Source organism: Leucopleurus acutus (assembly GCF_964270905.1).
Source record: "Leucopleurus acutus genome assembly, chromosome: 11".
Lineage (NCBI taxonomy): Eukaryota > Metazoa > Chordata > Mammalia > Artiodactyla > Delphinidae > Leucopleurus > Leucopleurus acutus.
The window spans coordinates 86304220-86328469 of NC_139152.1; the positions used below are offsets into that span (position 1 = coordinate 86304220).

At 39.5% G+C, this 24250-nt stretch overlaps 1 protein-coding gene across 3 annotated transcripts in view; it reads left to right on the forward strand.

Moving 5' to 3' along the window:
- The window catches only part of TXNRD1 (thioredoxin reductase 1), a 74036-nt gene that overhangs the window by 36508 nt on the left and 13278 nt on the right, over window positions 1-24250 (forward strand). For all 3 annotated transcript variants that reach the window (XM_082849884.1, XM_082849883.1, XM_082849885.1), the window contains exons 5-12: window positions 2910-3052; window positions 3466-3581; window positions 6994-7219; window positions 9480-9572; window positions 10162-10238; window positions 11522-11678; window positions 18143-18250; window positions 21069-21164. In XM_082849884.1, coding sequence (XP_082706010.1) covers window positions 2910-3052; window positions 3466-3581; window positions 6994-7219; window positions 9480-9572; window positions 10162-10238; window positions 11522-11678; window positions 18143-18250; window positions 21069-21164 — 1016 coding nt within the window. The remainder of the gene's footprint in view (window positions 1-2909; window positions 3053-3465; window positions 3582-6993; window positions 7220-9479; window positions 9573-10161; window positions 10239-11521; window positions 11679-18142; window positions 18251-21068; window positions 21165-24250) is intronic.

The window sequence follows — 24250 nt, forward strand, 5'->3', positions numbered from 1 at the left end:
CTGCCTCGCCAGGTAGAATCCGCATCGCAGAGGCTCAGCATTGGATTACAGCTGGTAGACCAAGCAGCAGAGTCAGGAGGCCTAGGGGAAATGCTGGGCCATGCCAGCGGATGGGCTGAGTGCTGTTGGGGAGCATCCAGGTGGTATTTGGGAATGCAGGAAGGCAGTGGACTTGGGGCATTACTGGAAGGCAGGGCAGCCCTAGAGAACTAGGGTTCTGGGCATGTAATCAGTCCAACAAGGATCCATTTACTACCAGCAGGATGTAAAGTAGGAATTTGGATTTTATAAGACAGAAACTCAGTTCTCAGAACGGAATGCAAGACCCAGGACCATAGGAGCAGGTGGAGGACCTTGGTGCTGAATCCTAAACTGGTGGGCTGCAGCTTTTATTTTTTTAAATTAATTAATTAATTTGTTTATTTTTGGCCGTGTTGGGTCTTTGTTGCTGCTTGCGGGCTTTCTCTAGTTGCAGCGAGCGGGGGCTGCACTTCGTTGTGGTGTGCAGGCTTCTCATTGCGGTGGCTTCTCTTTCTTGTGGAGCACGGGCTCTAGGTGCGTGGGCTTCAGTAGCTGTGGCTCTCGGGCTCTAGAGCCACAGGCTCAGTAGTTGGGGCGCACAGGCTTTGTTTCTCCGTGGCATGTGAGATCTTCCTGGACCAGGGCTTGAAACCGTGTCCCCTGCACTGGCAGGCAGACTCCCAACCACTGTGCCACCAGGGAAGTCCTTGGCAGGCGGATTCTTAACCACTAGTAGGCTGCAGTTTTTAAATTTCTTCTGCCTGAGCATAACCACACTAGAGATTTGTGCCTGCCTACTGTACCAGAGGATGAAGGAACTTTGGTAGAGAAAGGGGGTTTAGGGAGTTTGGAAATCAGGTGGGGCCTGACAGTTACAAAGGAAGGCTTTAACAACAGAATTAAGGTTGAATTAGGTCTGATCATTGAATCTGAATTTCTGTCATTGAAATAATTTATTGGTACTATTATTTAGTCCCAGCTATGTCTTCTTTTAGAATATGGTATCTCCTGTAGGATTAGCAGAGTAGAATCCACTTAGTGCTTCTACCACTGTAAAGTTTCAGAAATTAATCTGGCCTTTGATCTGTTGTTTCTCCCTGGGGCTTTATTGGCACATTGCACTGGACAGTTCCTAATTGTAAGGAACTGTAGCGGAGGATAGCATCACTGGCCCTTGGGCATCCCTAATTCACAGTGATAGCCAAAGCCACCACCAAAAATGATGTCTGGGATTCGCTTAAAATATTTTAGTTAAAAGACGTATATGTAATGAGATTGGTAAAATGTTGGTAATTGTTGCAGCTAGTTGATTGGCAAGTGGGAGCGAGTTACACTATTCTGTTCCATTCCTGGTGGGGAAAGAGTGAGTCCTGCCTCCTCTTTTTTTTTTTTTTTTTTTTTTTTTTCGGTATGCGGGCCTCTCACTGTTGTGGCCTCTCCCGTTGTGGAGCACAGACTCCGGACACACAGGCCCAGCGGCCATGGCTCACGGGCCTAGCCGCTCCGCGGCATGTGGGATCCTTTCGGACCGGGGCACGAACCCGTGTCCCCTGCATTGGCAGGTGGACCCTCAACCACTGCGCCACCAGGGAAGCCCCTGCCTCCGCTTTTTGTAGTGGTGGTGGACGGACACCGGATGGACAGGCTGGTTGAGGCTCCCTGCAGAATCCCTCACGCCCCAGCACGTAATCCTCCTGGCCTCATGACCACATGGCCTCCAAGGTCCCTTTTTTTTTCTCCCCAGCTGAACTGATCTCTGAAGGTTTGCTCCAGTTCTGACATTTTATGGTTCTATTAATTGAATCTTTATAATCTGTGCTCTGGGAGGCCACAAGCCAATTTTTGTGCTGTCATTCCTACTTCCAGCGGCTGGCCACTGGTACTCATAGAATTGATTGCATCACTTCCTGCCTGACCAAGCTACTTAGCCCTGACCCTAAGACTCAGACGCTCATTTCTGTGACAGAGGCTTTCAATGCATGTTGATTCTCTTCTCCTTCCTTCCAAACCACAGCTTCCCCAGAACCTGCCTTCTTCTACCACCAGAGTATATTTTACCCGTATCTTTTTTTTTTATCATCATTGTTGAAGTTAGTAATGAATGAATGACAGGATTGATTTTTATCCATTGAAATTCAATATTATATTAGTGCCTTGGCTCAAAGGATTCATTTTACGGTAGAATTTTAAGACTCTTCCTTTCTTTGGTGAGATGGGAAGTTTGGGAGGCAATGAGGCAGGCTCTTGAACTTCTCTGTCTAGACTAGGGATCAGCAAACTTTTTCTGTAAAGGGCCAGATAGTAAATATTTTAGGCTTTGTGGGCCATCTGGCTTATGTCACAACTGCTCACCTCTGCAGTTGTTGCATGAAGGCAGCCCTGGACAATACGGAAATAAATGATCGTGGCTGGATTTCAGTAAAGCTTTATTTACAGAAAAGGTGATTGGCTGAATTTGACTGGTGGGGCCTTAATTTGCCAGCCCCCTGGTCTAGACACTGTTAACCAGTTTGGTAACTCCAAATCTGGCTACACCAGAATCTCTTAGAGATTGTTACACATTCAGAATCTTAGGAATCTTAGGTTCTCAAGAACCTAAGTACCTTGTTACCCCAGCAGTCAGCGTTCACAATCCAAGGTACAATTCCCATTCGTTTCTAGATAAAGAAGAAAAAGCTTTGGGTATGGTTATTTTAGTCTTAAGAACTGCCAGAGATTCTGCACTATTTAATTGTCTGGTAGTTTTCTAAAAGGGAAAAATAGTTGAAAAGATTTTTTATGTGCTTGAAATGAAGGACTTGCCCTTTTAGACTAAATAGTTACCGGGAAATGATATTTACCAGGTGGCAGCAGAAAAGCTAAACATTTTGTCTTACTCTCTCGTGCAGTGAAACATGACTGGGAGAGAATGACAGAAGCTGTCCAGAATCACATTGGCTCTCTGAACTGGGGCTACCGTGTGGCTCTGCGGGAGAAAAAGGTCACCTATGAGAACGCATACGGGCAGTTTGTTGGGCCTCATAGGATTAAGGTAACCATGTGACAGTGTACGTAGCTGTTTTTGGTGTGTTTTTAAGCTTTTGTTGGGGGAGGAAAAGAGAAGGTGATTATCCTAATAAAGATGATGGCCACTGTGACCCAGACCGTCCAGTTTGGTGATTTTGCAATTACTTCTTAGGGACTTTCTCTTGTGGTGTAGTAAAGGGTAATCTGGATTTGGGGCCACATTAGCTGGATTTGAGTCTTGGCTCTGTCGCTTCCTAGCATTGGGACTTTGAGCGATCCCTTAACTACTCAGAGTCTTAGTATCTCTTTCTTACTGCATTAGCAAATTTTTATGAGGATCAAACTGGGCAATGTGGTAAAACAGCCTTTTTAATTATAACGTTTACAATTCTAAAGGATAATAATTTATTAAGAATTGATATATTGGTTCCTTCGTAGGCAACAAACAACAAAGGCAAAGAGAAGATTTATTCTGCAGAGAGATTTCTCATTGCCACTGGTGAAAGGCCACGTTATTTGGGTATCCCTGGTGACAAAGAATACTGCATCAGCAGGTAAGGACAAATTGCAGGGAGAAAAGGGCATTTTTGCTTTTTCTTTTTTCTTCAAACCCATTTAATCCTTTTCCTGAAACTTAGTTTTTCCACCACCTTTTTGTCCAGAGGGACAGGGAATTAGGAAAAAGAGAAAGGAAAAACTATTTTAAACCAGAGAACATTAAAATTCAGAACTATAAACATTGGTCATCTTATCACCAAGAGTTAATATCGCTGCTAACATATAGATACATGCTTACAATATTTATATTTGAAATTTATATCTGTGTGAGTATATGTTATATGTGTATACTATATAAAACCAGATGGATATTCACATTTTATAAAATAATTGATAGATACATTTTTGTTTTTCCAAAACTAGAATCACATATTACCTTTATGTAGATGCTAAAAAAATTAGAGGATAGCAGGCCATTTAGGTCTCTCAGATCCTAGTTTTTCCTTACTCCTTTGCCATTTGTATGGTTGCATTGTCAGTGTAGAGGGACCTTCTGAAATCAGTGAGTCAAGCAGGAAGGTTTTGCTGTGTGGTTTATTTTTGTCCATCAAGTGATAATAATGGTGACATTATTGTTCAGGAGTTTTGAATTATGAAGTCATTAAGACATTGTTGATAAGTATGTCTTCTTGGATACTTTTTGCCCAGGACTTTCTGATGGTGTTATAAATTACTTGTTTTCAGGCTTTTTTTTTCTTTTTTTTTTTTTTGTAATAGGAGTTTATCCTTTGAGCCTCATTGGGGGCAGCTCAGATGACAACTCTTGTCATTGCTGTCTTGGATGGGCTCCCTTCTCATATTTTAAAAAAACTCATCTCCCAGCAATGCTTTTATGATCTCTTATGTCTTGTATCTTCCTCATTCTGCTAGAAGATTCTGTCAGGTTTTACTTTTTTTTTAACATCTTTATTGGGGTATAATTGCTTTACAATGGTGTGTTAGTTTCTGCTTTATAACAAAGTGAATCAGTTATACATATACATATGTTCCCATATGTCTTCCCTCTTGCGTCTCCCTCCCTCCCACCCTCCCTATCCCACCCCTCCAGGCTGTCACAAAGCACCGAGCCAATATCCCTGTGCCATGCGGCTGCTTCCCAGTAGCTATCTACCTTACTACGTTTGTTAGTGTGTATATGTCCATGACTCTCTCTCACCCTGTCACAGCTCACCCTTCCCCCTCCCCATAACCTCAAGTCCTTTCTCTAGTAGGTCTGCATCTTTATTCCTGCCTTACCCCTAGGTTCTTCATGACATTTTTTTTTCCTTAAATTCCATATATATGTGTTAGCATACGGTATTTGCTTTCTCTTTCTGACTTCACTCTGTATGACAGACTCTAGGTCTATCCACCTCATTACAAATAGCTCAATTTCGTTTCTTTTTATGGCTGAGTAATATTCCATTGTATATATGTGCCACATCTTCTTTATCCATTCATCCGATGATGGGCACTTAGGTTGTTTCCATCTCCGGGCTATTGTAAATAGAGCTGCAATGAACATTTTGGTACATGACTCTTTTTGAATTTCGGTTTTCTCAGGGTATATGCCCAGTAGTGGGATTGCTGGGTCATATGGTAGTTCTATTTGTAGTTTTTTAAGGAACCTCCATACTGTTCTCCATAGTGGCTGTACCAATTCACATTCCCACCAGCAGTGCAAGAGTGTTCCCTTTTCTCCACACCCTGTCCAGCATTTATTGTTTCTAGATTTTTTGATGATGGCCATTATGACTGGTATGAGATGATATCTCATTGTAGTTTTGATTTGCATTTCTCTAATGATTAATGATGTTGAGCATTCTTTCTTGTGTTTGTTGGCAGTCTGTATATCTGCTTTGGAGAAATGTCTGTTTAGGTCTTCTGCCCATTTTTGGATTGGGTTGTTTGTTTTTTTGTTATTGAGCTGCATGAGCTGCTTGTAAATTTTGGAGATTAATCCTTTGTCGGTTGCTTCATTTGCAAATATTTTCTCCCATTCTGAGGGTTGTCTTTTGGTCTTGTTTATGGTTTCCTTTGCTGTGCAAAAGCTTTGAAGTTTCATTAGGTCCCATTTGTTTATTTTTGTTTTTATTTCCATTACTCTAGGAGGTGGGTCAGAAAGGATCTTGCTGTGATTTATGTCATAGAGTGTTCTGCCTATGTTTTCCTCTAAGAGTTTGATAGTTTCTGGCCTTACATTTAGGTCTTTAATCCATTTTGAGCTTATTTTTGTGTATGGTGTTAGGGAGTGATCTAATCTCATACTTTTACATGTACCTGTCCAGTTTTCCCAGCACCACTTATTGAAGAGGCTGTCCTTTCTCCACTGTACATTCCTGCCACCTTTATCAAAGATAAGGTGTCCATATGTGCGTGGATTTATCTCTGGGCTTTCTATCCTGTTCCATTGATCTATCTTTCTGTTTTTGTGCCAGTACCATACTGTCTTGATTACTGTAGCTTTGTAGTATAGTCTGAAGTCAGGGAGCCTGATTCCTCCAGCTCCTTTTTTCGTTCTCAAGATTGCTTTGGCTATTCGGGGTCTTTTGTGTTTCCATACAAATTGCGAAATTTTTTGTTCTAGTTCTGTGAAAAATGCCAGTGGTAGTTTGATAGGGATTGCATTGAATCTGTAGATTGCTTTGGGTAGTAGAGTCATTTTCACAATGTTGATTCTTCCAATCCAAGAACATGGTATATCTCTCCATCTATTTGTATCATCTTTAATTTCTTTCATCAGTGTCTTTTTATAGTTGGTTTTCAATAAAACCCATATGTTGAAGGTTTTCCCCACCCCTCTCCCCACTTTTTTTTTTTTTTTAATATTTATTTATTTGGCTGTGCTGGGTCTTAGTTGCTGCATGTGGGATCGTTTAGATGCAGCATGCGGAATCTAGTTCCCTGACCAGGGATCGAACCTGGTCCCCCTGCATTGGGAGTGCGGAGTCTTAACCGCTGGACCAGCAGGGAAGTCCCTCTCTCCTCCACTTGATAATTGGTGTTGTAGGTGAGGGGAAGTAACACCGGGTTTGTACCTCAGGGAGAGCTGAGGGGTGGGAGGAGGGTGGGAGTTTGGGTTTGCAAATGTATGGTTGTAAACACATAAGTGGAGAATTATTCTGGATAGTACAGAATAAATGTGTTTGACTGGGAGTTGGGCTAATGTCAGCGTTGTATGGTTTACTGTGCTCAGCCATGGTAGCTCGAGCTGCTTCCAGAGCAGCTAAGTGGCAAGAAAGGAGAGTGTCTAAGACTTTATAAAATCTTCTCAAATATTATGTCTGTAGCTAATTGAATGTTTTTAATTTTAAAAGTGTCTTGTTCTTAGGAAAGTAAAAAGGTCTACTTTGATATGGTCATTATTCACATATGAACATTTTTCTCTTCTTTCTTTTCTTCCTTTTAAAAAAAAATTTTCTTTTTCAGTGATGATCTGTTCTCTTTACCCTATTGCCCGGGTAAGACCCTGGTGGTTGGAGCATCCTACGTTGCTTTGGAATGTGCTGGATTTCTTGCTGGCATTGGTTTAGATGTCACTGTTATGGTACGGTCCATTCTCCTAAGAGGATTTGACCAGGACATGGCCAACAAAATCGGTGAACATATGGAAGAACATGGTATCAAGTTTATAAGACAGTTTGTACCAATAAAAGTAAGTGGGGTTGCCTATATGTTTGTTGATTCTATACGCATGTTAAAAGGCAAGAGAATAGAGTTGGGGTGAGTGATAGAAGCCTCCTTTCAGCATTATAAACCATTGGGAATGCTGTAATTCCTCAACTTGTGTGATTTAGGTGTATAAACTGGTACCTTCCTACCACCTAAATAGCTTTGTTCTTGTTTGCAGATTAATAATTTCCTTCCCTTCTCAACTTTACCACCTTTATTAGTTCTCTTCTGCTTAATGCTTTCCTTTATGCATTCCATTATTTTATTATCTTTGGTCTATTATACTTGTTTCGTTCTACATACCAGTTATTTAAATAAGAGTTTAAGATGACTGATTTTTTTCTTTTTCTTGCAAAAGACATTTCTACTTTGTATACAGTATAGTCCACAGATGCATTGTATTATTCTGGCCTCCCTGGAAGTGATTATCTAATTTTGTTATGTGGGCTGGCCTGTTTTGCTCATTTAATCTTCTTTTGAAAATGCTGAATAATATGCCAAGTTATATTTGAGACTTGTTAACATTACCACAAATGTTTTGATACATAAGAGTGGCAAAATCGATCACTTTGCATACCTCAAAGTAACAGTTTCCTTTAGGGCAAGTAAGGATGGGACTGTTTTGTTAAAATTAAGGAATTTTAGCTGTCATTTTAAAAATTGCTTATTGGGTTAATAACATAGGTTTTCTGTGGGACCATGAATCTCTTGATGCCCATAATCTCTTGATGAGTGTGGGCATCAGAATGACTTGGGTGCAAACGCTGTTCTCCCAGTTTCTTACTATTATGACTCTGGGAGAATTACTTAACTTCTCTGGGCCTCAGTTTCTTCTGTAAAATGATGATAATTGATAGCACCTATCTTAGAGTTCTCATGAAGATTGCATTAGCATTACGACGATGATTAGAAAACGGCAGCTGTATGTATATGCTATACTGATAGAAAAGTGGCATCTTCCTTTATAATATCTTAACATTTGGGGCATTGTAGGCCCTTTGAGAATGTGGTGGACTATCCCTAGTGAAATAAGCTTGTGTCTGTGTACATAATATCTTGCTGGGGTTACCAGGGTGTCCCTGATCCCCGTAGGCAGGTGGTGAACGCTGGCTGTATTATAAAGTGACCCAGTGGACGAAGGCTTCTGTGGAGAGGAGGGAGAGAGAATGCATTTTAGGCAAGAATATAGCATGTGCAAAAAGGCCATGGGGAATGAAATTGTTCTAAAGGCAGAAAATGTGCTAGTTACAGGAAAGGCCTGACTGGAACACAGAAGTGAGTGAGGCAGAAAGGAATTTGAGGGAGGGATGAGGCCTTTAATATGTTTACGCAAATCTAAGCCATGGACCAATTCACTCTTCTCCAAAAATTAGAATATTTGAATTTAAACGGAAAGACATTTCCAGTATGTTCAAAGGGGCTTAACTACGTAAGAAAGGAAGGGAATTTTAGAAGGGAATCTTTACTATTTGTTGATGTTGAAAATAAAATGACGCTTCACAGTTTTCCCATACAGAGTGTATTGTATTTTAAAGGTAGGGTAGAAATTGCAGTTGATTTTATGGGTCTCTTCGGTAAGTATTATACAGAAACCCATGATTTGGCTGTTGACGTCTATGTGTAGTAGGTTAATATGTTCAGACTCATTTGCCAGAGCACAAGTACCAGGGCTTGCTCAGCCTTCCTACGTCCTCACCTGAAGACAACCCCTAGTTATGACAAGCACACATACCTCCTCACCCACTATGATTTTTAGGGCTTTCTGGCTCTTATCTGTATCGTGATTGATCTATTTCCGTGTCTATTCTTTGTTGACAAAGCTGAACATATGTAGTCAAAACGGAGTGTACGAATGTGAGCAGCATGGGATTAATGGTTCTGGGTAAGTCATAAGATAGGAGCCTGGCAGAAGCAGTAAGTCATTGGTTTAATTTTAGAGATTGTAGTGTACTTTCTCTGGCTTTCTCCTTTCCTGCTTTCTCTCTGAATTTTATTCCGTTTGAGAACTATTTGAAGGAAAGCCCCTCTAGCAAACATTAAGCAGTGAGAAAGAAGGAAATACATAAAAGAACCACATGTCATCCTAAAGATGTTAATGCGAGGGAGGTGGGACATAAAAGACCTTCCAAGCCAAATTTCATGTTTTAACTTCGGTTTAACCAGATAGAAGGAGAGGACATAATTAGCCATCTTGATACTGATACATGTCTTTATTGTGGAGTAAAACTTTATCACTTTTGTAGGTTGAACAAATTGAAGCAGGGACACCAGGCCGACTCAGGGTGGTAGCTAAGTCCACTGATAGTGACAAAACCATCGAAGGAGAGTATAATACGGTAAGGAATGGACCTCGGTCCTACTTAATTAGAAAACAGATAGTGTGCTCACTGGATGTTTGCTGGGTTGCTAGTTCCAAAACCCTTGGTTCTGTTCCTATTCTAAGACACCTTTATTACTTAGGATATTATAATTTGTTTTGGTATAGGGATGGATTCAAATATTCTCCACTATAACTTAAATACTGTTTATCAGATGGCTATTAAAAGGTATCAACATTTAAAAATGAGCTAGAATTTCTCTGCTCCATGTTCTTTCATTTTCCCAGCCCACCACTTTAAAAAAATAACTTATTTCAGTCATAGGCTATGCTGTCTTTGTCGCTATACTTGGCTAGACTTATTAAGGAATTGTTAACTCCCTTTTTCTTAACAAGAAATGGGTAAGACTTTTTACTATGTCATGTTTAGAAGATTTAATTTAAATGATTTTGATTTGTTTAAACTCTTGCATTATTATCTTAATAGAATATGTCTTTCCAGGTCTGGAAAATGAATCACATCGCCTTAATAAACAGAAAAAAATATGATTAAATAACTCATGCAAAGCCTTTCTATTAACAGTCACTATATATTAATAATTTTTCAGGTATTGCTGGCAATAGGAAGAGATGCTTGCACAAGGGAAATTGGCTTAGAAAACGTGGGGGTAAAGTTAAATGAACAGTAAGAAAAAATCTTTATTATGTTTTATTAAGTACTATTTCAGTTATTTATAAGATCGATTAATACTGGAGTTTTAGATTTTAAAGTTAGTTTTTACCATAGTTGGAGCGTTCCCTTTTTAAGCTTAGAAGACTCTTCTTTCAGTGCCAATCATGATATTTCCTATTTGTCTTTTTCTTTTTTTCCTTTTCAAAATCTAAATGAGAGGTACGCTGGCTTGCATTTTGTTTCTTCAATGTATATGTGTACAGAAAAAGATCCAACTTCCCAGTGAATTGCAGGTATATGCTTTGAAAGCTTCATTGAACATGCAGATCTGAACCATGTTCAAAGCTACCAAGTTTTAGGATCACTAGAGTGGTCGCTACATTTCTAGTGACAGCTATGAGTCTGAAAACTTTGATGTTTTATAAGTTAAAATCCCTTTGGACTATACCACTGCACTGGGTAATTGAGACTCTGTTGTCTGCTTACAGGAGTAGCATGGGGTATTTCCCAGTATCACCCTTCTTATATCCAAGTAAAAACAAGCGCTCTGAGAGGCTAGCTGCCTTGGAAAATACAGGGTGCCCCCTCTACCCCCTTCCAGGAATAACATTTATACAGAAGAGATTTCTTAATCTTAATGCGAACATTTTTGCTTTATTATTTTCTTTCCCCTTTGGGTTGGAGAGACAAAGGAGTTGGGGAGGTCTGATAAGATTTAGCAGACCAGGTGTTCCACCATTTTAACAACCTACTCGCCTGTTTCCAACTGGGGCCAAGGTTTAGATTTTGTATAATGTTAACACTTATTCTGTAATTACTGGACTCCGTGGACTACTGTGCTTAATGTTTTATACACATTCTCATTCAGTCCTCACAACCCCTTAAGGTAGATGATGGTATTCTTTTTCTTCTCACCAATTATTCCCATTATCATTATTCCTATTTGATAGGTGGGAGAATGAGGCTTAGAGATGTTAAATAGCCCTCCCCACATCACAGAGGTAATAACTAACAGACGTGGTTATCACACTTTAGAATCCTCATTCATTCTTAACCGGTGTGTTCTACTTTTCCCATCCCAGGGTTTCTTACGGTTTTCTTATTCCTCTGATTTTCAGAATAGCTAGAATTTCTAAGCTTTTGGTTCCTCTGAGTTTTGTTGTTGTTTTGGTAATACATGAGAACATTGCCCTCAGTTAGAGCCACAGTTTGGGGCTTCTTTGGGAGAAAGGGGATTTTGATCTACTTCCTGAATAGTGGTAATTGATGATGATTTTAACTGAATGAATTTGCAGGACTGGAAAAATACCTGTCACGGATGAAGAGCAGACCAGCGTGCCTTACATCTATGCCATTGGCGATGTGTTAGAGGGGAAGCTGGAGCTCACCCCAGTGGCAATCCAGGCAGGAAGGTTGCTGGCGCGGAGGCTGTATGGGAGCTCCACTGTCAAGGTGAGTGTTGGGGCTGTCACCACGGACATGCTGTTGTAATGGTACCTCCCAGTGCTCTGTGTAGGGTGGTTGTGAAGTTTTCCAGGTCTTGAATAATTTAGTTGTTTTGATGATGGCATCCTAGATGTGCTTTATTAACTCTATTCCAGACAAGACATTGCTAAGACCACTGTACCTTTGTGATTTATTATGGAAATTGTCACTCTTAGAATCACACTAAGAATAAAATGAGCCTGGTTAATCAAGTTTCAGCACTATTATGTTCCATATACTCCTAATAGTTGCACTTTACATCAATTTCATTATTACCAATTTGAGTTATAATTTTCTAAATCTTTTTATGGCCCCTGTCTAGGCTGCAAAAGGATTTGGGGATCTAGGTAGTAATGTCAATGTGCAGAGCTATTTAAACCAATATTCAGGCTTTATTCCCTTGTCCTTTCTAAAAGCAGATCTTCTGCTCTTGGAATGTTGAATATGTAAGTGATTTTAAAAGTCATTGCAGGAAATGGAAACTCTTGGTTGTGTCTCATGGGACTAGATGGCAAGAAAAGAATAAATATGCTCTAATTAGTTTTTTAAGACCTTTTAAAGAACAGTTTTAGGTTCACAGCAAAATTTAGAGGAAGGTATAGAGGTTTCCCTTATATCCCCTACCCATTACCAACGTTCCTTCCCCAACTATTTTTTTAAAAGGATTCTAGAAATATCGATTGTAAAGAATTTAGTCACTACCCATTTTCCTTGTGCATAAGTCATCACGGGTTGATTTAGTGTGGTTACAGCAACTGAAACTTCAAAGAATACTGCTAGTAGAATTTGTGACAAGCATTTTGAATGTACCTGGGATTGGTTTGGATTGTAGCATGATAAAATCTTATGTTTTGAGGATAACAGGATTGAGGTTAAAACGGATTTTTAATCCAGGGTTGTCTGATCATCCAGGGAATAGTAGTTGGTTCATATCACTGTTTTTTTGTGTGTGTGTGTGGTACGCGGGCCTCTCACCGCTGCGGCCTCTCCTGCCGCTGAGCACAGGCTCCGGACGCACAGGCCCAGCGGCCACGGCTCACGGTCCCAGCCGCTCCATGGCACGTGGGATCCTCCCGGACCGGGGCATGAACCCGCGCCCCCCGCATCGGCAGGCGGACCCTCAACCCCTGTGCCACCAGGGAAGCCCCCATATCACTATTTGAAATAAACTTATCTACCTCTTTAACTGTTGGAGTTTTTGAGTAATGGTGAACCAAGAAAGGGGTATTCAGAAATAAAATGTGAGGTGCATTTGTTTTTGACCTTGAGTCCTTGTGATTTCCTAAAATGGAAAGAGATTTTTTTTATACCAATAATAACCAGAGGGCAAATATACAAAAATTTGGTACTAAATAAATTTAAAATTATTGTAGCACAAAATTCCTTAAAAAAAAAATAGTGAATCCACTTACTTTGGACATATTCTTCTGTGTGTGAGAATAGTACTGTATTCTAGCATCTGCCAGGTAGAGCGAATTCTTAAAGTGCCTTAAGCTTTTATCAGCATCAGAATTTAATGTAAATTGAAATTAAAGGACTCTTTTTTTGTTGTTCGTTCTTTTCCCCCCGTTTTTAGTCTAACTAATATGACAAGTGCTTTACCAAACAGGAAAATAAACAGGTGATGCTAAGTCCCTGAGTTTGAAATCTCACCAGTCTGTCCTTCAAATATAGTAAACAAAGCTGAAATGCTAATAGATATCTAGGTTAATTGTATTTGGGGAAATTACACAGTTTTGTTTGGTTTTTAAAGAACTGCATAATCCTTTTAATTTTGCCCAGTATGTATTAATAGAACATTCCCACATATCTGAGAACGTCAGAGGATCCACATCTGCCTTCCTTCCTTTTTTTTTTTTTTTTTTTTTTTTTTGCCGTTATGCGGGCCTCCCACTGCCGTGGCCTCTCCCGCCGCGGAGCACAGGCTCCGGACGCGCAGGCCCAGCGGTGGTGGCTCACGGGCCCAGCCGCTCCGCGACATGTGGGATCCTCCCGGTCCAGGGCACGGACCCGCATCCCCTGCATCGGCAGGTGGACTCTCAACCACTGCGCCACCAGGGAAGCCCCCTTCCTTCCTTTTAAAGGAGCAGCTCTCTGTTGAAAAATTCAGCTTAACATAAACACCTGCCTAAATTAAATCTGTTAATGGGATTTTAAGAGAACCCAAATTGAATCATGGGTGTTTGTGCCTTCCCTCAAAATTGATAACATATTCATTGCTTCATAAGAGTGTTGGGAGGAAAGGGGACAGGGAGCGGCTATGTTTGACGTGCTTGGCACTGTGCTAATAAGTGCTGTATACACATACCTCATTCCACCTTAGGGCAGCTGTGGAAAATGATGACATCTTACAAGAAATTAGGTAATTGTCCAAGGTCACAATGCTTGGAGGTAGCCAAGGCATAAATCCAGTCCACATCTGATTGTAGGTACTGCTGTCTTAACCATGAAAATGTATCGCCTAAGAGATAAGGAAGATTTGGGAAGTATGGATTATAAAATGTGCTGAGGATAGAGCAGATGTCTCAAGACTTAAAGAATCCACCACCAAGTACAGAGGTGCTTCTACTAAATAAAATGAAGTGGAAAATATATTGGAAAAATTTAAATGAATCTTTTTTAACAAGATGATTAAAGTCATTTTCAAAGCTGCTAAAATATTTGCCACTAAATATTCTGTTATTTTGGGAACATACATAAATGAAGGAATGAAAATAAATGTTTTTATCATTTCAAAAACAGAACAGATCATAAAGCTGAGTCAGCCTGTAGATGATGGACATTCCACTAAGCTCTTTAAAAAGCCAGATGATAAGGCACACGTACCAGCTTTAGAACCCAGTGTGACGGGCACTCCAGCTGTTATCTCCAAGGACCAGTAGTTGTCTCTTGGATCGTTTTAGAATTGCTCTCAAACACTTGAAATACTTTTATTTTCACAAATAGCAAATGTTAGCATCTTTTTTTTGTTTTGTTTTGTTTTGGTTTTTGTGGTACGTGGGCCTCTCACTGCTGTTGCCTCTCCCGTTGCGGAGCACAGGCCCCGCGGCCATGGCTCACGGGCCTAGCCGCTCCGCGGCATGTGGGATCTTCCCGGACCGGGGCACGAACCCATGTCCCCTGCATCGGCAGGCGGACTCTCAACCACTGCGCCACCAGGGAAGCCCTAGCATCTTTATTATTACATAAAGTGGTTCTTTGTAAATTAGTTCAATTTTACAGTAAATGTAAAACTATTTTATGTGGAAACTACAGAGAAACCACGGTACACATATCTGCAACTTGAGGATGGGTTGTGTTCTAGAAGCTTATTACGTTGTTTATTGTGAAAACTGCAAAGCATTTTATCCAAATAAAGTATTAAAAACAAGGATTACATTTCTCAGGCTAGGCCACAATAGTCTATTTAAGCCAATTGGAAACTGAATTTTGAGACCAAGGAGAAAAAATGTCTTTTATGTGGATCCAGATTTCCGTCTGATATACCATTTTCTGCCTGAAGAACTTCCTTTAACAGTTGTTTAGTGCATGTCTGCTCAAGGGGAATTCCTTGGCTTTTTTATTTTTAAGTTTATTTTGCCTTTATTTTTTTGAAGATATTTTTGCTGAATGTAGAATTCTAGATTTACAGTGTTTATTTAAGTATTTGCCCATTGTCTTCTGGTTGCATAGATTCTAAAGAGAATATGCCCTCATTTTTATCTTTGTTCCTCTTAAGATTTTCTTTTTAATCACTGTTTTTTAGCATTTTGATCATTGCATGTTTCGGCATTCTGCTGGTGGTGTGTAGAGATTTGGGGTTTATCTGTTCATAGTTTTCATCAAATTTGGAAATTTTTTAGCCATTCAATTTTTCTGCTTTCCCCCTCTTTTTTCCCCCTCAGCCTCACATTAATGAATGTTGGTTCCCTCAGTGGGTCTCGAATGCTCTGTTCATGTTTTTCCTCCCTGTTTCTGTGCTTTATTTTTTTAGAGAGCCTATTGCAATGTCTTCAAGTCCACTGATCTTTTCTTTTGCACTGTCTTGGGATATAAATCCCATTCTGTGTAGTTTGCACTTCAAGCAGTTTCTTTCATCTCTACGAGTTTTACTTATTTAAAATATATTTTTCTTTTCTCTCCTCAGCGGATTCCTATTTTTCTCTAGTTTCTTGAGTCTACAGAACACATTTATAATAGCTCCTTTTAAAAAAAAAAAAATTATTTATTTAATCTTCGTCTGTGTTGGGTCCCCGCCGCTGTGCGCAGGCTCCCTCTAGTGCATCGAGCAGGGGCTACTCTTCGTTGCGGTGAACGGGTGTCTCATTGCGGTGGCTCCTCTTGTTGCGGAGCTCACAGCGTTCAGTAATTACGGGCTTCAGTAATTCCGGCACGCGCGCTCAGTAGCCGTGGCTCGCGGACTCTAGAGTGCAGGCTCAGTAGCTGTGGCGCAGAGGCTCAGCTGCTCCATGGCATGTGGGATCCTCCCGGACCAGGGATCAAACCCGTGTCCCCTGAATTGGCAGGCAGACTCCCAACCACCACGCCACCAGGGAAGTCCTTATAATAGCTCTTTTAATGTCCTCTGCTAATCCCCTTCTCTCTTTTGCAATGTCTGTTTCTGTTGATTGATTTTCCTCTTGGTTATTAGTTTGTGTGTTCTTGCTCATTTGCATATTGTGTTACTTTGGATGGATGCAGACTTTGTGCATTTTACACTGTTAGGGGCTGGGTTTTGTTGAATTCCCTTATATAGTGTTGGACTTTGTTCTGGTGGCCCGTTATGTTACAGGGGATTAATTTTATCCTTGTGTAGGTTGCTTTTCAGCTTTTTTAAGGTTTGTCAACAGCAGCCTTTCATTTAGGCCCAATTTAGTTCCACTACTCAATTATTGCCCTTTCAAGAACTCTGCCCTCGTTCCTCTTACTACGAACTCTCTCTCCTCTGGCCTGTGGGAACAGAAACTGATTCCCGTCCTGTAAGAGCTCTGGTCATTTGGGGGCTCACTGATTTCCAGTGGTTCTTTCCTCACCCTTGAGTGCTTTCCTCTGGCATCCATTTACAGATCAGTCCTCAGCCCAAATCTCAGGAGGCCCTCTCTGCAGATCTTAAGTTCTCCTTGTGCAGCTCTACCCACTTTGGTGTTCTGCCCTGCGGCTTCGGGCCACACTGGCTTCCCTGAACTGGGATCTCTGTCTCCATAATTCAGGAAGACCCTGCACTCTGTTCCCTCTCTTTGCACCAAGCCCTGGAAACTGCTCTGGGCAGGAGACTAGAGCAATCGCTGGTCTCACCTCATTTGTTTCCCTTCTCACAGGGACCACAGTGCTGCACACCCTACCATCAGTGTCTTAAAAAGTATTGCATATTTGTCCCGTTTTTTAGTTGTTTAAAACAGGAAGTAAACCTGGTCCATTATGGCTGTAAGTGGATGTCTGCCTTTACTTCTGAATCGGAATTCCAAGGATTTGTGCTCTTTTTAGAGAAAAAAGACTATATATGCTATTTCTAGAGGGAGGCACATTTTAAAAATCTCACCCTATGGTGTTAGAGAGGGAGAATTGTATTTTTCATATTTTAAGCGCTTACCTTAAATTTAGCCTTTACCTCTATGTCCAAATGTGACTGGGTAGGTTTTTACCAAATAGCATCGGCAAACATATTTGGCACTTACATAATTACATTTTTCACAATTCACATCAGCATATCAAAGGCTCTGAGGAATCTGATAGTTGAGAAACCTGTTTATTTGCTAATTACAGCATTTTACAAACTTGTTTCACTTCAGAACCCTTCCGACATCTACGCCTATTAAAATGTGCTTTGGAAATACTGTCATAATCATGAACTTTTTTGTTGCTGTGGCCTTCATTACCATTTTAATGGCTGCATAAGTTTGTATTGGAAATATGTACTACAGAATCACTTCCTTATTTGCATTTTAAAGCCGCTCCAATATTGCCACTGTTGATGAGAACTGTGGCATTGCTCAATTAATGCATGTGGCTTTTGCTATATATTAAATTATTATTATAGATTTCTAAAAGTGGTGCTATTGGGCCAAAAATTATTAAATGTTCTTATGGCTCTTGATTTGTATTGCCTGATTGATTTTCCAATAAAGTCTGTTAACTTCTGCCACTGATAATAGGAGACTTTAAGCATTGGGTGCACTGGTGGTGTTTTGGCTGCTTTATTTAAGGGAGAGAAAGGATGTCCTTGTAATATCTGTTGGTAGATGGGTGGAGAGGCCACGCAAATTGTTTATTCATGACTAGTATTAACGGACTTTAAACCGCTGCTGAAATTTTATCATATCAGTTAATGGTTCTCAGCATAGTAGGTTTTTATTAGTCTGTTTTCCTCTCCTAAATTTGAACCTTTTTGAAGTATATGCTCTTTTGAGTTATAATTCCTTCTGTCATAACTCTTTTCCTCCATTTTGAAACAGTGTGACTATGAAAATGTTCCAACGACCGTTTTCACTCCTTTGGAATATGGTGCTTGTGGTCTTTCTGAAGAGAAAGCTGTGGAGAAATTTGGGGAAGAAAATATTGAGGTAAGTTCTACTCTTTACTACTACTTTTCCCCCCAAAATTTAAAATAATTTTCAGCATACAGAGAAATTGAAAAATAGCCCAAAGAATTTCTGTATACCCATTATCCAGATTCATGTATTATTAACATTTTGCCCATTTGTTTTATACTTTGCATGTTCCCTTCCTCTTTCTTTGTGCATCTGTGTGTATTTCTTTTTCCTGAACCATTTGAGAGTAAGTTGAATGCCCCTTTACCCCTAAATACTTGAATGTGTATTTCCTATAAACAAGGACATTTTCCTGTATAACCACACAGTGGTTACTATTTTTTAGACAATGTGATGTTGATACAATACTTTTATCTGACCTGCCTTCCATTTATCAGTTTTATCAGTTGACCCAGTAATACTTAGTTCTACTTTTCAAAACCACTTTTACTGGTTTCTTTTTATTATTTATATGGTTAAAAATACAAGGAAGGAAACTAAAAAGTACCTACATTTCTACTGTCTTGTTAACTTTTTTTTTTCTACCATTACCCTCTAATTTATACTAAGTTTGCCAGTCACCTTTTATCCTGTATATAGTCAAGGAAAATGCACATGAAATAACTACTTTTATATATACAAATAATGCTGCACATAGGGTCTGCTGTTTTAAATCACTTGGGAAAAAAGTTTCCAGTAAAACCTTCTAAAAGACCAGATTTGTGAATCAGAGTAAATTTTGTAATATAAAAGTCTATTTTAAATTTCTTAATCTTTTCTTTATTATATGCTTCAGTAGTAGCATGTAATATCAGTCTATCAGTAACACATTATTTTCATATTTCTTGATGAATTGGTAGATTGGGATTGACATATTACACTAATATGTATTAAATGGATAACTAATAAGAACCTGCTGTATAAAAAAATAAAATAAATAAAATTCAAAAATCAAAAAAAATAAAATAAAATATTAGCCTAAAGCCAACATGCTTTGGAAGGCAATCCTTCTTCTTATCTTTTTTTTTTTTTTTTAAATAAAATCACAGGTTGCATTCTAAAATTAGGAAAGTTAGTTTTTGGATTGAAAAATAATAAAATGATATAATTTGTTGTTATGTTCATCTTTTCCACTAGGAATGCTAAACGTGAGTTGACTGTATTAAATAGGAGCTTTCTACATTTTTTTTTTTTTTTTTTTTTTTTTTTTTGCGATACGCGGGCCTCTCACTGTTGTGGCCTCTCCCGTTGCGGAGCACAGGCTCCGGACGCGCAGGCTCACGGGCCCAGCCGCTCCGCGGCCTGTGGGATCCTCCCGGACCGGGGCACAAACCCGTGTCCCCTGCATCGGCAGGTGGACTCTCAACCACTGTGCCACCAGGGAAGCCCAACACTTCTTTTCTGATTGTAAAAAATAATATATTCTCAAAAAAAAAAAATATATATATATATATATATCCTCATAGGAAATTTGAAAAATTAGGAAAATATAAAAACAAATTTTAATTCATGAAAAGATAACTGCTATTAATACTTTTGCATATGTTAATCTCTAAGTATTTATGTGTTATATATATTGTGTATGTATATAATTTTGTGTAGGCATATACATTTTAGTTTAAGCGTGATTAAGTTATGTGCAGTTTTCTGTCGTACTTTGCAGTTAACGTTAGGTCACAAGCCATTTCCCTCTAAAAGCACCGCTTTTAAAAATGACTTGTGCAATATTTCCTTTTAGGGGTGCTATATGGTAATTTGGTAAGACTTTCTTTTATTAGATTATTTACAGTTTTTCACTGTTATAAATAGAATTGTGAACATCTTTGCTACTCATTGTCTCTTTCTCTGATTTTTTGCTGAGGATAGATTGCTATCAGAAGGTATTTAAATTTTAAGGTTCTTAATGTATATATTCTGTGTTTCTTCACAGATAATCTTTGGAATTCATTTTACTAGAATTTGGATTTTTTATTATAAAAACAATGCATTTTAGTTGAAATCTTGAAAACTGCAAGGGAAATAGTAAGCAGTTACTCATAGGCTTATGTTTACAACACAGCAGTTGTTAGCCTTTGGAGGTAATTGCTTTAACCAATTTTTTCTCGGTTAATGGTTGCAGTACTATGATACTACACATTCAATATTGTAACACACATTAAAAAAATCACATCATATTATAAGATAAAAGAATGTTATATAATGTTTACATAATCAGTATGTTTTTAAAAGGTCCTACCAACCATATATGTTTTGAATTGAGGCTAGCAGTTGGAGGAGAAAAAAATCCCTTTAGTCATCCAAGACTTAAGCTTATGAAATGTCAGTAAGGATGTCTGTTTGTCCTTCTATGTACCATCTTCCCTCCCTCCTTCCTTCTCTCCTTCAGTACTTTTGGTGAATAATTTCAGAGGAGAAAATTTTTGGAAATATTAAGTCAGAGAACTAGATAGTTGCTATAATTGTTCCTGGCACCTTACTTGTTTCTTGCCCAAAGTTGTCATTCCTGTGAGGTAGCTAGATGGTGTTTTTTTGTTTTGTTTTTTTTCTAATGCAAGACAGCAAGTAATTACATAGCTTCTTTCTCTCATTTGTTTGCTCTTGTTACATAAGGTCTATTCGTTGGAGGTTGAAATGTAATTAAGGGATGAGCTTATAGCAAAAGGGCTTGTCACCTATGAGTTTAAAGTTATTTACCTTCTGACCAGGTTCCTATGTATCCATGAATTTTACTGTTTAATGAAAGTCTAATTACTAAACATTAAAGAGCCTCCACCGTCTTCACACCACAACTCATGTTTGACAGACATACTTCTTAAGATGATGGGTCTAAATTGTGCTTCCCTCTTCTTAGGTTTACCATAGTCACTTTTGGCCATTGGAATGGACGATTCCATCAAGAGATAACAACAAATGTTATGCAAAAATAGTCTGCAATATCAAAGACAGTGTAAGTGCTAATCTTATTTACACCTTTCTACTAATTTTTCACATGGTACATACATTGCATTCCTTTAGCGTTCAACCTGTAGGTCTCCTGTTGGGATGTTATCCCAGGGAGAGGCCCATGATGACACTGCTTGACTCACGTCTGCAGTGGATGTAGTGGGCAGGCAGTCAGAACTTTCTGGAGGAAGGAACCAGAGGGACAACTTGAGAACTGCTTGTGTTTATTAGAGGGGACCAATGAAGCTGTCAACTGTCTACAAATAATGACAAAACAAAAAAGAACAGTAATAACCCAAGTTTGTATCCTATCTGTCACCATTCAAAGATATTACATAATTATTGACTATATTCCCCACATTGTACATTTCATACCGGTGACTGATTTATTTTGTAACTGGAAGTTTGTACCTCCTGATATCCCTTCACCTATGTGGATTGAATCTTTATGAGAATTGGTATTTTTAACTTAACTGAGATCTTACTTTTAAAAAAAAATGTCCCCAGTAAAACTATAAACAATGCTAAAGAATCCATATGTTAAAAGGCTAATAAACTCATTTTCTTATCTTGGGATTTGAGTATAATTAACTGATATATCCTGTTTAGAAACTACCACTGTACACAGTAGCACAGTTGCAGATTGCTTTTTGCAGAACCCAAGGTTCTAGGAAAACCTGGATCCTCTACAAAAAAGGTCATCATAGATGCATTTAAAAACTGGACATACTATGATAACCTCTAACAAGCTATACAGAGTAGAAATAGAGGACAATTTCATGTAGAGTTTTATCTTTTTAGACATGTTTTAATAACGTCATTTGTATGAGTATACATTAGATACCATGCTACTGTAGAAGAGAAAGGAGAAAAGGAGAAAATGTCAGACGTTCTCATTGGCAGCCTTATGTCTAGCAAGAGATACTTCATTTGCACAAGGCAATCAATGAAACCTCAAAAGTTTCACACTGAGCGAGTCTTTAATTTTAACTGTATCCAGTTGTTTTGTCCTTGTTTTTTTTGAACTGCCGTGTCATTTGTTCAAATCGAATTTTTTTTTTTTGACAGTACGCGGGCCTCTCACTGTTGTGGCCTCTCCCGTTGCGGAGCACAGGCTCCGGACGCGCAGGCTCAGCGGCCGTGGCTCACGGGCCCAGCCGCTCCGCGGCATGTGGGATCTTCCCGGACCGGGGCACGAACCCGTGTCCCCTGCATCGGCAGGCGGACTCTCAACCACTGCGCCACCAGGGAAGCCTGGCATTTTTTATATAATATGAAAAATAATTTTCATTACCGGTAAACTCACCTTAATTAAAATGACTGAGGCGATAAATAGGATGACAGTGTTGTCAATTATTTTCATTAAAATGATAGTATTAGGGCTTCCCTGGTGGCGCAGTGGTTGAGAGTTCGCCTGCCGATGCAGGGGACGCGGGTTCGTGTCCCGGTCCGGGAAGATCCCACATGCTGCGGAGCGGCTGGGCCCGTGAGCCTGCGCGTCCGGAGCCTGTGCTCCACAACGGGAGAGGCCACAACAGTGAGAGGCCCGCGTACTGCAAAAAAAAAAAAAAATACAAAAAAAAAGATAGTATTAGAAGAGACGAATACTTGTCATTGCTCTTTTGTCATTAGCCGTCTCATACAAAAGCTTGCTTCTGGAACTTGACCATCCTTGGGGGCTTGCTTTATTCATTTTGAGTTGGTCACTTCACAGTGTCTAGATGTGCTTGGTTTTAGATAATACTTGCTTACCAGGCTTTTATGCTTTTTGTGTGCTATTCTTTTTTTACACGAAATACTTAAAATTTACAGAAAGGGTTGGGAGAATGTACCTACCATCCAGACTCAAATGAATATTAACATTTTGGTGTATTTGCTTCAGAGCTTTTCTCTTATCAGAGATAAACCATCACAGAGGCAGTTTATAATAGCCTATATGTAATTGAACACTTGAAATGTGCCAGAGGCTACTTAATGGTCCACATGTACGACCTTATTTAATCCTTACATAACCCTATGAGGTATGTGCTATTGTTATCCCCATTCATAGACGAGGAAACTGAAGTGTGGAAGTTAAATAGTTGTGCCAGGGTATTTACTAGTTAATGGCAGAGCTGGAATTCAGTCCCAGGCAACGTAGAATCTGTGCTGTTAACCACTAGCTGGTGCCGGTGCTGTCTTTCGTATTCTTTCTTGATCCTCTACCCCTCATTCCTTCCCTACTCCAGAGGCAGCACTGTCCTCAAGTTGAACTCTCTCACCTGTTCATATTTGTATACGTTTGCTGCCTATTACTTACCATAAATGTCATACAATGTGGTTTAAAGAAGAGTGGTATCCTCAGCTAAATAGAAGCCTGCACTTTTGTTTTTTTGAATCTCAGTTTGAGATTTATCCATATTATTACATGTAAATGTAGCATATTTTAAGAGCCTAGTGTATTTTGTGTTTTATTTATCCATATACACAGCCCCTGACTGTCAGGATGAATAATGTAGGAGTCTAACATGGAATGTATCACATACAGAATGCCTTTCCTGATTGTTTCCAGGGAGCATTGCACCTTAGGTCAGGCTCTGCACCTCACCACCCGAGCTACCTGGTCTGTTGTGAGGGTGCTGGACTGGATGCACTACCCCCGAGCTGGCTCGGAAAGTCTGTGCAGTAGAACGCAACAGGCTTCCCTGCTCTCGGCAGAGGTAGCCTGAGTTTGGGATTTAGAATTTATCCAAAATAATTCCCACACAGGTATTTCACAGTTGCCAAATATTTTTTTTTCTTGCTTTCACTCACAGAGATTGACAGATATCATATGATATTGCTTTATGTGGAAGCTAAAAAAAGGGTACAAATGAACTTTTTTACAGAACCGAAATAGAGTCACAGATGTAGAAAACAAACTTGTGGTTCAGGGGGTAAGGGGGGGGATAAAGTGGGAGATTGGGATTGACATATACACGCTACTATATGTATAATAGATAACTAATAAGGACCTACTTTATAGCACAGGGAACTCTACTCAGTACTCTGTAATGGCCTGTATGGGAAAAGAATCTAGAAAAGTACATATACGTATATGCATAACTGATT